The sequence below is a fragment of the Linepithema humile genome, chromosome 3 (assembly GCF_040581485.1).
Source record: "Linepithema humile isolate Giens D197 chromosome 3, Lhum_UNIL_v1.0, whole genome shotgun sequence".
Classification (NCBI taxonomy): domain Eukaryota; kingdom Metazoa; phylum Arthropoda; class Insecta; order Hymenoptera; family Formicidae; genus Linepithema; species Linepithema humile.
In genome coordinates this window covers 19113423-19126534 of record NC_090130.1, presented here as the reverse complement: position 1 = coordinate 19126534, position 13112 = coordinate 19113423, and the positions used below count along the sequence as shown (strand labels likewise).

The window sequence follows — 13112 nt, the reverse complement described above, 5'->3', positions numbered from 1 at the left end:
TTGGACTACTGTTAATATAACTTGCTATTTTTTTTACGAATTCCTCGCAATAGTCTGGGATCTTACCACATGCAGTATGTGCAACAAGTGCAGCGGAATGACATGGGCATGAAAATGTTAACAAATTTTTACATTTTTTTTCAAGTTTTGTTTTAAATGATGAATATTTACCCGTCATGACGGGCGCATTGTCGCATGACAAGGCAACAATATTTAAAAATGGAATTTGCAGTCTATACATTTCTCGTTTAAAAGCATCAAATAATTTTTCCGCACTGCTATTCCTTGCATCAATATCTATTAATTTGACTAATTGCGAGCGAATGTCTAATGTTGCAGGATCAACATACCGAACATGAAACGTCATCTATTTTTGATTAGAAATGTCAGACGTTTCATCTATAAAAATAGTAAATTTAGTATTTTGAATAATATCGACTACACGATCCGTTTCAACCGGACACAACACGTTCGAAATAATTTTTTGACATTTAGTCCGACTCATTTTCATGTTTTGCAATACGTCAGAATCTTTTCCTATTTGTTGGAAAAAAGTGAGAATGTCTGTCGCAGTTTGATGCGAAATGCTTTTCTTAGCGATGAAAGCGTATCGAATTTCTGCAGCTTTCTTTCGCTTATCGAACGACAAAATTGATTTGTCCGGCATATTGACATCTTCGTCTGTATTTTTCGTTTCCATATTAACATCTTTGGTAATTGTTAAATGTGCTACTGATTGTGCATGACGAGAAATACATGACATTTTAGCAGTTATATATATTTCACAAAACGAACAAAAACATAATGTTTTATCGTGTGATACTTCGCGTAACCATGGTTGAAAGTACTCTATTTCTAACCATTGTGGTTGAAATTTTAATGTCTTAGAAATATTTTTTTCTACAGTAATATAATTATTATTTAATAACAAAGATGTGTCTTCTTTAATATTATTTTTGTGATACATAGAATTTGCATGTCTAGAAATGCTCGTGTTGCAAGAAATATTTTTATCACATATAATGCAATGAAACAAACTGTCATCTAATGGTACTTTTTGTATCCAATATTTATATCTATCATCGCGAAGCCAAGCTTCTGAAAAGCTTTGCTTGCATTTCTTTTGTAATAAATCACACATTTTTATAGTGAATATAAAGCAAAACTATAAAAAAAAAAAAAAACAAAGATTCAAAGAAGAAAAAAAATAAGAAAAGAGAAAAAAATTACGTAAATATACAGAAATGTTTGAAAAACTTACAGTCGAGACTGTCTAAGCTTTTTCAACGGAAAGAAATGAGCGGCATATAAAATATTACTATTGAAATTTGCCGTGCTTTTATATATACCACGCAATGCAGACGCGGTTTACGCGCAGAAACAATTGAGAATCGCAAAAATGCTGCGCATTTAGTTTTCCTTAGTTCCTTAGTTTTCCACGAATTGTGAAAAAATTGGCGTTTGAAGAACGTGAACGCCGCTATTTTTACAATTCGTGGAAAACTAAGCGCAGATTGCCATGGAGAACGCTTCGTCCGGTAAGTAATTAATATTATAAATTGTATTTTTGCTAAAATTAACGTTTTACGTTTTAAAAGTAACTACGTAAAGTTATTATTATAATTGTACATATAATATCTTTGAAAAAAAGAATATATATAAATATTTCTTTCTTTTTACAGAAAACGTTATGCAAGTAGAAGCTCCACATTTGCAGCAACTGCTGCTGCAAATGCAGCAGCAAATGCAGCTGCAACATGAGGAGGTTGTAAGGCTGCGCCTCCAAGTGGAGCAGCAGCAGCAGCAGCAGCAACAACAACAACAGCAGCCTCAACAACAGCAGCAACAACAACAGCAGCAACAACAACAACTGCAGCTGGAGCGGATGCCGGAGCAACCGCAAAAAAAAAATATAGTATGTAATAAATTTTGAATTATTACATTATTAAACCCATATACAATTATTTTATTTTATTGATTATTTATATCAATATTTATTTTGTAGGAAAAAAAAGGAGAGGAGCCGGCCGTGCACGAGCCCGCTGGTACGTCCAGCGGGCTATTCGCGGGGCCGGAAGAGGCAATCGGGGGGCAGCGGGGCCAGCCAGAGGAATCGGAGGCAAGAGGGGCGGCCGTGGCGGGAGAGGTGACCGCGGCGGAAAATATATACAGAATATTTTTATTAATTATTAATTTATATATATATATATATATATATATATATATATATATCTTTTCAAATAAAAAAAATTTTAAAAAAACAAATTTTATGAATATTTTTATTTGTAGTTTCTTGAATGCTGTAATCGTAGCTAAATTCAAATAATAGATGTGTGTGTGGGTATCTGTGCGTGTGTGTGCGCGCGCGCGTACCATACACATCTATTATTTATACGTAAATATGATACTAATATATGATACTAATATATATGTATATGTTTATAATATACATATAGTTTTTATATTGTAATATACATAATATTTACATAGTAATATATTTTTTGTGGTATTTTTCAATAATATGTGGTATAATAGGGCTACAGGCGAAGATCTCCACTTTAAAAAAATCTAGCGCGCTATTAGTGGCACCTCATGGGTGGCGTGGAAAGCCACTATTAACTACTAATAAATTATTAATATATCTTTCTTTTAAGTTTAAAGAGGAAAATGTCAAGTAGCAAGCGTGGCTAAACGGGTAAAGCGATTAGCTAAAATGTTGAAGATATTGTGTTTGGAAATTGCTTCTTGCAACTTTTTTTGCACATGAGTTTCTAACAGTAATTAATCAAATAATTTAATAATGTTTTCGACAAAAAAGTATTATTTTATATTTATTAATAATCTTGGCATATGTTAAAGTTGCATTTTGTTGAAAAATTGTAAAATTATATTTTATTTTTCTATTGACAAGTCATAGCAAATTAATATCTTTTTCAACAGTTAATAATTTAACTTATGCGTATATTTTTAATGAATATAAAATAATACTGTTTAGAAAAAAAATTTATTTAATTATTTACTCGATTGTGCATTAGATTGTGCGTTAGAAAGAAATGCGAAAAAAGAAAAAAAAACAAGTTGCAAGATACAGGTCTAGAAGACGGAATATTTATTATTCAAGCGATTCGCCTTACTCGATTAAAAACGCTTGGCTTCTTAGCATTTTTCGTACGTAGCATTTTTCGCGGGCTGGGGAAGTGACAAATAGCATGCTAAGCTGACGCGTGCGCACACGGACGCGTGACGTGCGGTTCTCGCTTGTGTAGTGCCCGCATGGTGGGGGCCGTTCCCCTCATGTTGCTGTGTTGCAGGATGCTCGATCTTGCAGCACTGAGTGAGAGCTTTGATGGACGTAGAGGCTCTACGATCGATGCGTGACAAGGACGAGTACGATGATGACGAAAGCGATGACGAGAATGCCGATGTTGACGAAGGGAATGAAAACATGAACTACTCAATACAGGAGCGTAACATTCGACCGGAAAGAGGTAGGAGGCAAAGAGATACGAATAAAAACGCTAATCAATTCGTTTTAAATTATAGAGATGTTGAAGATTCAGTTCGCGCATTCAATGGAACTGATTCATATCCAATTGAACGATGGATTAACGATTTTGAGGAAGCCGCTGCTATGTTCGGCTGGAATGATTTACAAAAAGTAGTCTTTGCAAAAAAATCTCTGAAAGGCGTAGCCAAATTATTTATACAAAGTGAAAGAATTATCGGAACGTGGAAGAAGTTAAAAGACGTTTTGACGGAAGAATTCTTCAAAAAAATCATCAGTGCACAGTTGCACAGAATGTTAGAAAGACGTAAGATGAAGAAAAAAGAGACTGTGCAAGAGTATTTTTTAGCAATGAGAGAGTTGGCGTCAAGAGGCGCCGTGGAATTGGACGCGCTGTTCGATTATGTAATTAGAGGTATCAACGATGAAACCAGTAGTAAAATGATTCTTTACGGAGCAAAAACAGTTCGTGAGTTTAAGGATAAGCTTGAGATCTATAAAAAAATGACAAAAACTCACTCGGAGAAAACGACAAAACAAATGAGGAATCGAGAGGAACTGACGAGGAGCGCGGGAAGGAGATCCTCGCGTGGAGATGCGAGAACGAGGACGACGAATAATCAGGAAGGCGGGGCGCAAATGCGTTGTTTTAATTGTGGCACGATCGGACATCACGCTAGGGACAGCGATAAAAAGGCATTAGGAAAAAAATGTTTTAATTGTAATAAGTATGGACACGAAGCGAGAAATTGTAATGAGAAAAGAGTAAACTCTGACGCGAGTACAGAACAGGTAAATCTCGTGAGCGCATCACTGACTAGCGTGATAAAGAATATTATTATAAATAATAAAAATTTGCGAGCGCTTATAGACACCGATAGTCCAGCTAGTTTAATTCGAGAAGACGCATTTAAAAAGTTAAATAAATATGAGTTGGTACAGTCGACACGTGTTTTTTCCGGTTTCGGGGGCGGTAAATCAAAGGCTTTAGGCTATTTTCAAACTATTGTTTATATAAATGGTGATGATTTTCCTTTGACGTTGTATGTCGTACCGTGCAAAATGGTACACGTAGAAGTAGTTATCGGCAGAGATATTTTAGAGCAAGCTAATTTAAGTTTTAATGAACATGACGTGAAAATTTATAAAAAATTAACGACAGACTTTCTTGCGCATATTACTGCCGAAAAAGAACAGCAAATAGATGTTGAAACTACGTCGGACGCAACAATAAAGAATAAAGTAGAAGAATTGATAGCTGCGTATAAGCCTAAAAAATGTAAAACGACAGGAGTTAAACTGAAAATAACACTCAAAGACGAAAAATTGATTTTCCAGAGACCGCGTAGATTAGCAATGCCAGAAAAGAAGATAGTTGAAAAGCAAGTAAGAGAATGGATACGAGAAGGCATAATAGAACCATGTTCTTCGGAATACGCAAGCCCAGTAGTAATAGTTAAAAAGAAAGATGGATTTCCTAGAGCAGCGCTCGGAATTAGTTGCACATTTCGGACCGATTCTGGAGACGACGCCTCCTGTCCCCCCACTACCGCCCGGCCGCTGGCGGCCGAGCCACCGATAGCTCTGGATCAGGAGCGTTTTATATTAGAAATAGGCTGGATTGTTTAGGCATCTCTCAGGAAATTGTAACATTTTCTTCACTACATAAATAATGTTTATTTTCATTAATACATAATATATATATATTTAATTATTAATGAAAATAAACGTTATTTATGTAGCAAAGAAAATATTACTATTTTTTGAGAGGTGCCTCAACAACCGAGCCTATTTCTTATATAAAATGCTCCTGCGCCAGAGCTATCGGCGGCTCGCCCGCGGCCGGGCGGTAGTGGGGGAACAGGAGGCGTCGTCTCTTGAATTGGCCCGAAATGTGCAACTAATTCCGAGCGCTGTCCTAGAGTATGCATTGATTATCGACCACTTAATCGCATTATAGAACGTGATAGGCATCCCTTGCCATTAATTGAAGATCAAATAGACAAATTAAAAGACGCACGAGTATTTAGCACACTCGATCTTAAGAATGGGTTCTTCCATGTAGAGGTAGATGAAGAAAGTCGTAAATATACTGCGTTTATCATACACGAAGGCCAGTATCAATTTTTAAAAACGCCGTTTGGCTTGTCTAATTCTCCACCAGTATTCCAGAGATTTATAAGTCAAGTTTTTCGACCGCTAGTGAATGACGGAATAATGACGCTATACTTGAACAATGTAATAATTTTGGCGATTGATTGTAATCAAGCAATAGAAAGATTAGAAGTTGTATTAAGAGTAGCGAGCCAATATGGCTTAGAACTGAACATAAAAAAATGTGAATTTATGAAGACGCATATAGAATATTTAGGACAGATAATAGAAAATGGGACGGTATCACCATCCCCAGAGAAAATAAGAGCTGTAATACGATTTCCAGAACCGACAACAGCTAAGCAGGTCCAAAGCTTTTTGGGCCTCACAGGATATTTTCGCAAATTTGTGAGTGGATATTCGACGACGGCGAAACCTTTAAGTGACTTGTTGCGTAAAGATAGGGTATTCCGATTTGAGAAGGCAGAAAGAGAAGCTTTTAATAGATTAAAACAAATAATGAGCGAGGAACCTGTGTTGCGTATCTTTGATCCGACACTAGAGACAGAACTACATACCGACGCTAGTCAGGACGGAATAGGCGCGATATTGTTGCAACGATCGCAAACAGACGATAAGTTACATCCGGTGCAATATATGAGTTGCAAATCGCGGCCAGTCGAAAAAAATTATAGAAGTTACGAATTAGAAGTGATAGCTATAATAGAGGCACTTGAGAAATTCCGTGTATATCTACTTAGAATAAAATTTAAGATAATAACGGATTGTGTGGCGTTCACGCAAACGATGCGTAAAAAGGAAGTTTCTCCGAAGATCTGGCGGTGGGCCGAAAAATTAGAAGAGTTTGAGTATATACTGGAACACAGATCAGGTACCCGAATGAAACATGTCGATGCATTAAGTAGGAACGCAGTTATGACGATGGTAGAAGACGGTATAGTGGCAAGAGTAAAAGCGGCTCAAGCAGATGATTCCGAAAAAAAAACGTTAATAGAGACAATGGAATTAAAGCCTGATGATGGTTATACGTTGATCGGAGGTGTGCTCTATAAATTTGTCGATAGCAGAGATTTTCTGATGGTTCCAGAGCGTATGCAGAACGAGATCATACAAGTGATTCACCATAAAGGTCATTTGGCAGCAAAAAGAACAGAAGATGCAATACAAAAAAAATATTTTATACCAGATTTAAAAAGAAAAGTCGAAAGGTTTATAGCAAACTGCATCTCATGCATACTTGCCAATCAAAAACAGGGTAAACAGGAGGGACAACTTCATCCGCTACCTAAGGGTGACGTGCCTTTGCACACGTACCATATATAGATCATTTAGGCCCTTTGGAATCCACGAGCAGTACAAGTAACAAGAAGTACAAACACATTCTGGTCGTGATCGACAGCTTTACAAAATTCACTTGGTTATATCCAACGAAGAGCACGACAGCGCAAGAAGTAATTAAGAAGTTAGAGCTGCAACAACAAATATTTGGCAATCCAGTGTGTATTATTTCCGATAGGGGCCTTTTCATCGAGGGAGTTTCAAGACTACTGCGAAAATGAAGGAATTAAACATATCTTGATTACCACCGGTTTGCCAAGAGCAAATGGACAAGTAGAAAGAATAAATCGGACAATAATTCCAATACTTACTAAATTATCATTAGAAAATCCTACCAAATGGTATTGTTATGTGAGACAGTTGCAAAATATCTTAAATTCCATTTACCAAAGAAGCATTAACACGAGCTCATTCGAACTACTGACGGGAGTAAAAATGCGATGCAAAGAGGACTTACGCTTAAGGTAGTACGTCCGCGACAGTACTATTAAAAAGTTAAACTTAACAAAATATGAAAAAGTTCGATAATTTTATGTTAAATATTTATATATATGATATATAATATGTGAATGTAATATTATTGCAAAAGATTATCAATAAAATTTACATGATGTTTCAAAATGCATATAAAAAGCAACTACTTATTGTTCTTTACATATAATACTTTTTGTTGCCATTGTCCATATTATGCATGTATATGTACATGCATTATGTGTACCGATAGACGTACACTAATGTACGGTACTATGGAAATGATCGTGGCAACATCGCATTTTTTCAATATGGCTGTCATATGTCAATCTAGTTAGAATTAAATATGTTAATAAAGTGTTGTATGCAAAATTAATGAAAAATGCCTAATCAACTAAGAAAAAAAGGGAAATTTATAAAAGAAAGTGTTTTAAACAAACGTTTAAAAGCCGTCTCAGCTATGGCTAAAGCCAAAAGACATAACCAATCTCCGTCTGTGAATCTCTGTTATAGCGATGTCTGTGAAGGAAGACGTATCGTAGAATTAAAAGAATTGGGAAAAAATTTAAAATGTCAATTGCAAGTGCATTCTTTCCTTAGAAAATATTATAGAAGAGATCCGTATCGGTTTAAATTCTCTTTTGAAAGTTATATGTGACAAATGTTACATTGCAACAAACGTTTATACCGGAAAAATACGCTGTCGGCGAGATAAATTAACATATTATTCGGATATAAATATGAAGACTGCTCTTGGTATGGTATTCCTAATTTTAAATACATGAGTATATCTTTGACATAACCTTCACTTACGTAACTTAACCTAATTTTAATTATAGGTTGCATTCATTCTGGAATTGGGCATACTTCCTTAAATAAATTATTCGCATCTTTAAATATTCCATCCATATCCTCAAATTCATTTAAAAGATACGAGAGACAAGTTGGTCCAGCAATCGAAAAAGTAGCAAAAGAAAGTTGCAAGAGAGCAGCGGAAGAAGAACGTCAATTAGTAATAAAAAATATTGAGAAGTTATGCAAAGAACTGTAAGAAATATTCTCATTTTATTTTATTTATTAAAAAAGGAGGTGATGTACTATATAAATATACTTTGTTACTTTAAAAATTAGTTTTATTACTATTTTATTATAACATCATACCAAAAGCTTCTTCACTTATGTATTTCACCTTCTTCTGTAACACAGCATTTAATCATACTTGAAAAACAATAAAATCATTATTGATAAATAAATTTCTCTTAGTGACATGTTTTTCTTTTTCATTCTTTCCATTAGGCCTGCCGAAATATCAAAAGAAATTTATCCCGAAATTAACACTCTTCATTCTGTCACTTCTAAAAATATTAATTCTCAATCAACTGATACAAATCATATGATACAATCTGATATGAACATATCCAATGAGTTTGATGCTGCCGTTGGAAATATCATCAATATTATTGTATCTTACGATATGGGATGGAGTACACGTGGAAACGGTAAAAGTAAGGCACTAGATATGTAGGTATTCTCATCCGCCATTTTGGTTCCTACTAGATGGAGAATTATAGCGTATATAGTATAGTATAGCGTACATGTGTAACACGTCAATTATTAAAAATGATTCAGGACTTTTTTCGACTCATTTTTTGGCAAGGAATAACGCTATGTACTTAGTGGGCAGTCTTTAAGTGTCACCCTGTATACGCTATAATTCTCCATCTAATAGGAACCAAAATGGCGGATGAGAATACCTACATATCTAGTGCCTTACTGGAACAAGTGCTCCATTCTCTCGAGTTGACACCAGCCTGTGCGACAAAGGCCATCGCTATAAGGTATTGCCCTCTCTGTCTCACTAACGTGCTACTATCTCCATTCCGCCTACATTTTCTTAGCGTACAAGGTGATTATAAAATAAGTAACAAACATCTCAAGCGTCCCTGTTAAGCTTTCGCAACTTTACTGCGTACTGCGTATGCAGGTGTATGTTTTTAGCTAAGAAGGCATCATCTGCTATGGAGATTATTATTATTTTTCGATTAGATAAACGTGCGTTTCGATTTTTTATTTAGATAAACGTGCAACACAGAATAAACATAACCACTTGGCAACTCTTTCCTTCGACTCGAGGTCAACAAAATCCCTCCTTGTGCGCTTTCCAGTATGTTATATAGTTCAATGAATTCGACACGTGGAGCCCACGACCACAGGCCATACAACTCACGCGGCGTAAACGGAAAATTATCAAAAAAATTGGTTCGAACAGAAAATTCTAGAATAAATAGAAATACAAATAAAGATTAAGCTTTATTTAACTTACCGTTCACAAAATTTTTCCGATTTCTGATTCATGACAAGCAAATGTTCACTTTTTTTCTTTAATGTTTCACATGCCACAAGATTAAATTGTTTGCATACTATACTAATTCGTGATAAAGTGTAAACATCACAGAAATTGAAAATTATTCTTAATAGCTCATTTGGCAAAATATGAACAGACATATTTGTCTTCTTAATTGAACGTTACCACGTGAGAATATAGGTCGGTATTCATAGTCCGTTCTTATATTTAAGATTGTCTTAAGCACGGACTTATATTCGCTCTCTTCGTCACACATAGATTGTGTCTGACAAAGAGAGCGAATATAAGTTCGTGCTTAAGACGATCTTGAATATAAGAACGGACTATGAATACCGCCCATAGATATTACAACCGATATGTTCACTTCAATGAACGATATAGTGGTACAACTCTTCTCTTCCCGGCAAACTGGTCTATACTGACGATGAGACATTTGTGACTCTATAGCCGAGAGCACAAGCTTTTACATAAAGCATAACGCATAAGCATAAGGAAATTGATTGGTCTATATATAAGCATAAGCAAATGCATAAGGAAATGGACCAATCAATTTCCTTATGCTTATGCGTTATGCTTTATGCAAAAGTCTGTGCTCCGGCCATATGGGTGTTTACGATAATTCAAGTTCGAGTTAGTTTTACTAGGGCCGAAAAATGAGATAGACATAACCATCTAGAACCTTTATGATTCATGACAACTCGACGCTGTCTTGTACTGCTTGAGTTAAATTCATTGAATTTATTGAGCAAATTTTATTGTAATAGAAAAATGTCATTTATTATTATTATTAATTATATTATTATTAATTTATTAAAGAGGTATACCAACATACATACCAACATTATTTGTTTCTTTCATAGACTGATTTGCAGTTGACATTTTTCTATTACAATAAAATTTGCTCAATAAACTCAACAAATTCAATGAATTTAACTCAAGCAATACAAGACAGCGTCGAGTTGTCATAAATCATAAAGGTTCTAGATGGTTATGTCTATCTCATTTTTCGGTCCTAGTAAAACTAACTCGAACTTGAATTATCGTAAACACCCTATGTAGAATGGCCCTTAGGCTGAATTCCCACTGAGCGCGTCACGCGTCGCGTCATGACTCGCGTTATGACGCGACGCGAGGTAAGCTAAAGAATAGTGTTTTTATTCACACTAAACGCATCGCCGCAAGGAAACAAGAGATAATAGTAGAGAATAATAATTATCTAATAATAGTATTAAATAATAATTTGAAACTTACGAATATTGTTACATTTTCTGCCTTATAACAAATGCGCGCGATCTAGGATCTCGTACAAAGAAAGAATCTTTTGTCTCTAGAATGTCGAGCAATCGAACCGATGCATCGCGCAAGCAGTCGCGCGGCACATGATGCAATAAAATGGGATGTTTTGATTGGTTAATTTGTGACGCGACGAATGATGCGACGCGTCACGAATTAATCAATCAAAACATCCCATTTCATTCGCACGACAAATGATGCAATGAAATGGGATGTTTTGATTGGTTAATTTGTAACGCGACGGATAACGCGACGCGTGACGCGCTCAGTGGGAATTCGCCATTAAGTTTGTTCGCGTCGCAAGCTCCAACATAAAGTTTATTCTTCATTGCTGCACTGAGTTCACACTGTACTGGGCATTTGTTATGGAACTTTTTACTATTCCGATCGGAAACGCGAGATTCCGACTGGCGAGTTTCCGACAGCAATTCCGCTCATGCGTTTGCGCTATTATGGATTTTGTGTGGAATTAGCTTTTTACACGTTCTGGTGAGAATAAGCGGAACGAGAGGAACGAGTGGAATTAGCGGTATCGACCAATTAAAGTATAAAAAAAGTAACTAGTGATAAAATACCAGCAAAATAACGGATAACGTAAGTAGTATATATTAATTTAATATTAAAAATATTTGTATATTTAGTTGGGCAGATGATGTTATAATATTAATATAATTATTATTAACAAAATTATTAACATTATAATATGAAACATAAATCTTGAATAAAAAACAAAATATTATTTGAATTAAGGTTATAAAATACAGCTTTATATACACATTTAAAAAAAAATATATATCTTTAAAAGAGAAATAGAAAAAAAATATACATATAGATTTTAAAATCTATATACATATCTATACCCACACAACATGCATGTCTTAACGACGTTCTGTAGTCGTCTTTTTCATTACGTCTTTGAGACATTATTTACCCTGACAGCACAGCATATCCAAAAGACGTCCAGAGGATATCCCGAAGACGTTTTTGGGACGACAGGACGTCCTCTGGGCATCCTTTGGATGTATTTTGGACATGTGTGCTGTCTGGGTAAAGACGATGTACAGACGTCTGACGGAACTTTTGTAAGACATCATCAAAAGAACTTATAAAGTCGTCTGCTATGGCAATTCTGGGAGAAATGCAAAACCTACAATTTCATTCAATTATGCCTAATTTAGACCAGTGAATGATCCTACTTGTGGAGTGGATAGTTTGACTCAAATAATTTTTTTTAATTGATAAAAAAATAAGCCAGAAGTAAAATCATCCTCCGATATAGACAGGGCATTAATTGTAGAGTGCTTGAATGAAATATTGTAAAACGAAGGGCTTCAAGGAATCCAAGCTGAGGCGATGGACTATCAGATAATAATAATTAGGTAATATAAGGTAATTTAAAACTATAAAGTTTATATTCTATATTAATAATTTTTTAACCAATATATGTGTCTTATGCTGTGTTTGACGTTTATAGATTAAAATAACCACTTCACTCAACCGGGTCAAAAATAACATTCTTAATCCAAGGTAATCATTGTTTTTTTTAATTAATTATTATTTTAATATATAAAATATATAAAATTATAAATAAGGGTAAATTGAAATTATAATTTATAAAAATTTTTTACACAGCCTCCTAAGTGAGTACACTTTTCTTAATGGAAAAATTAAAAAATTTTATATAATACTTATGACAGTCACATTTTTCTTATCTCACAATTGATGAATATGTAGCAAAGACAATTAATTCTCACTGAATGAAAGCTAGCACATCATATTAGGTATCATTATAATCAAATACATATTTTTACTATTTATTCATTGTAATTATCAAGCATTATATTGACTCCGATTACACTACACAAGTAATCGTTTTTAATTTAAATTAATTTATGTATTGTAGACTCTGTATATTGAAGATGGTCGAAATTTCGATCGAAACGTTTATAATTATCATTCTTGATTAAAGAAGAAAAAATTTTGGCAATTAAGATCCTGCTTTGGCCTTCGATCCTCCTTATTTCA

At 34.7% G+C, this 13112-nt stretch overlaps 1 protein-coding gene across 1 annotated transcript in view; it reads right to left on the bottom strand.

Annotated features, from left to right (window-relative positions):
• Positions 1-10286, bottom strand: part of LOC136998856 (uncharacterized) — a 35057-nt gene extending 24771 nt beyond the window's left edge. Inside the window, exon 1 of the mRNA XM_067352157.1 lies at positions 9753-10286. Within this exon, the coding sequence (XP_067208258.1) occupies positions 9753-9934 (182 nt within the window). The 5' untranslated portion in view covers positions 9935-10286. The remainder of the gene's footprint in view (positions 1-9752) is intronic.
• Positions 10287-13112: the final 2826 nt, after the last annotated feature.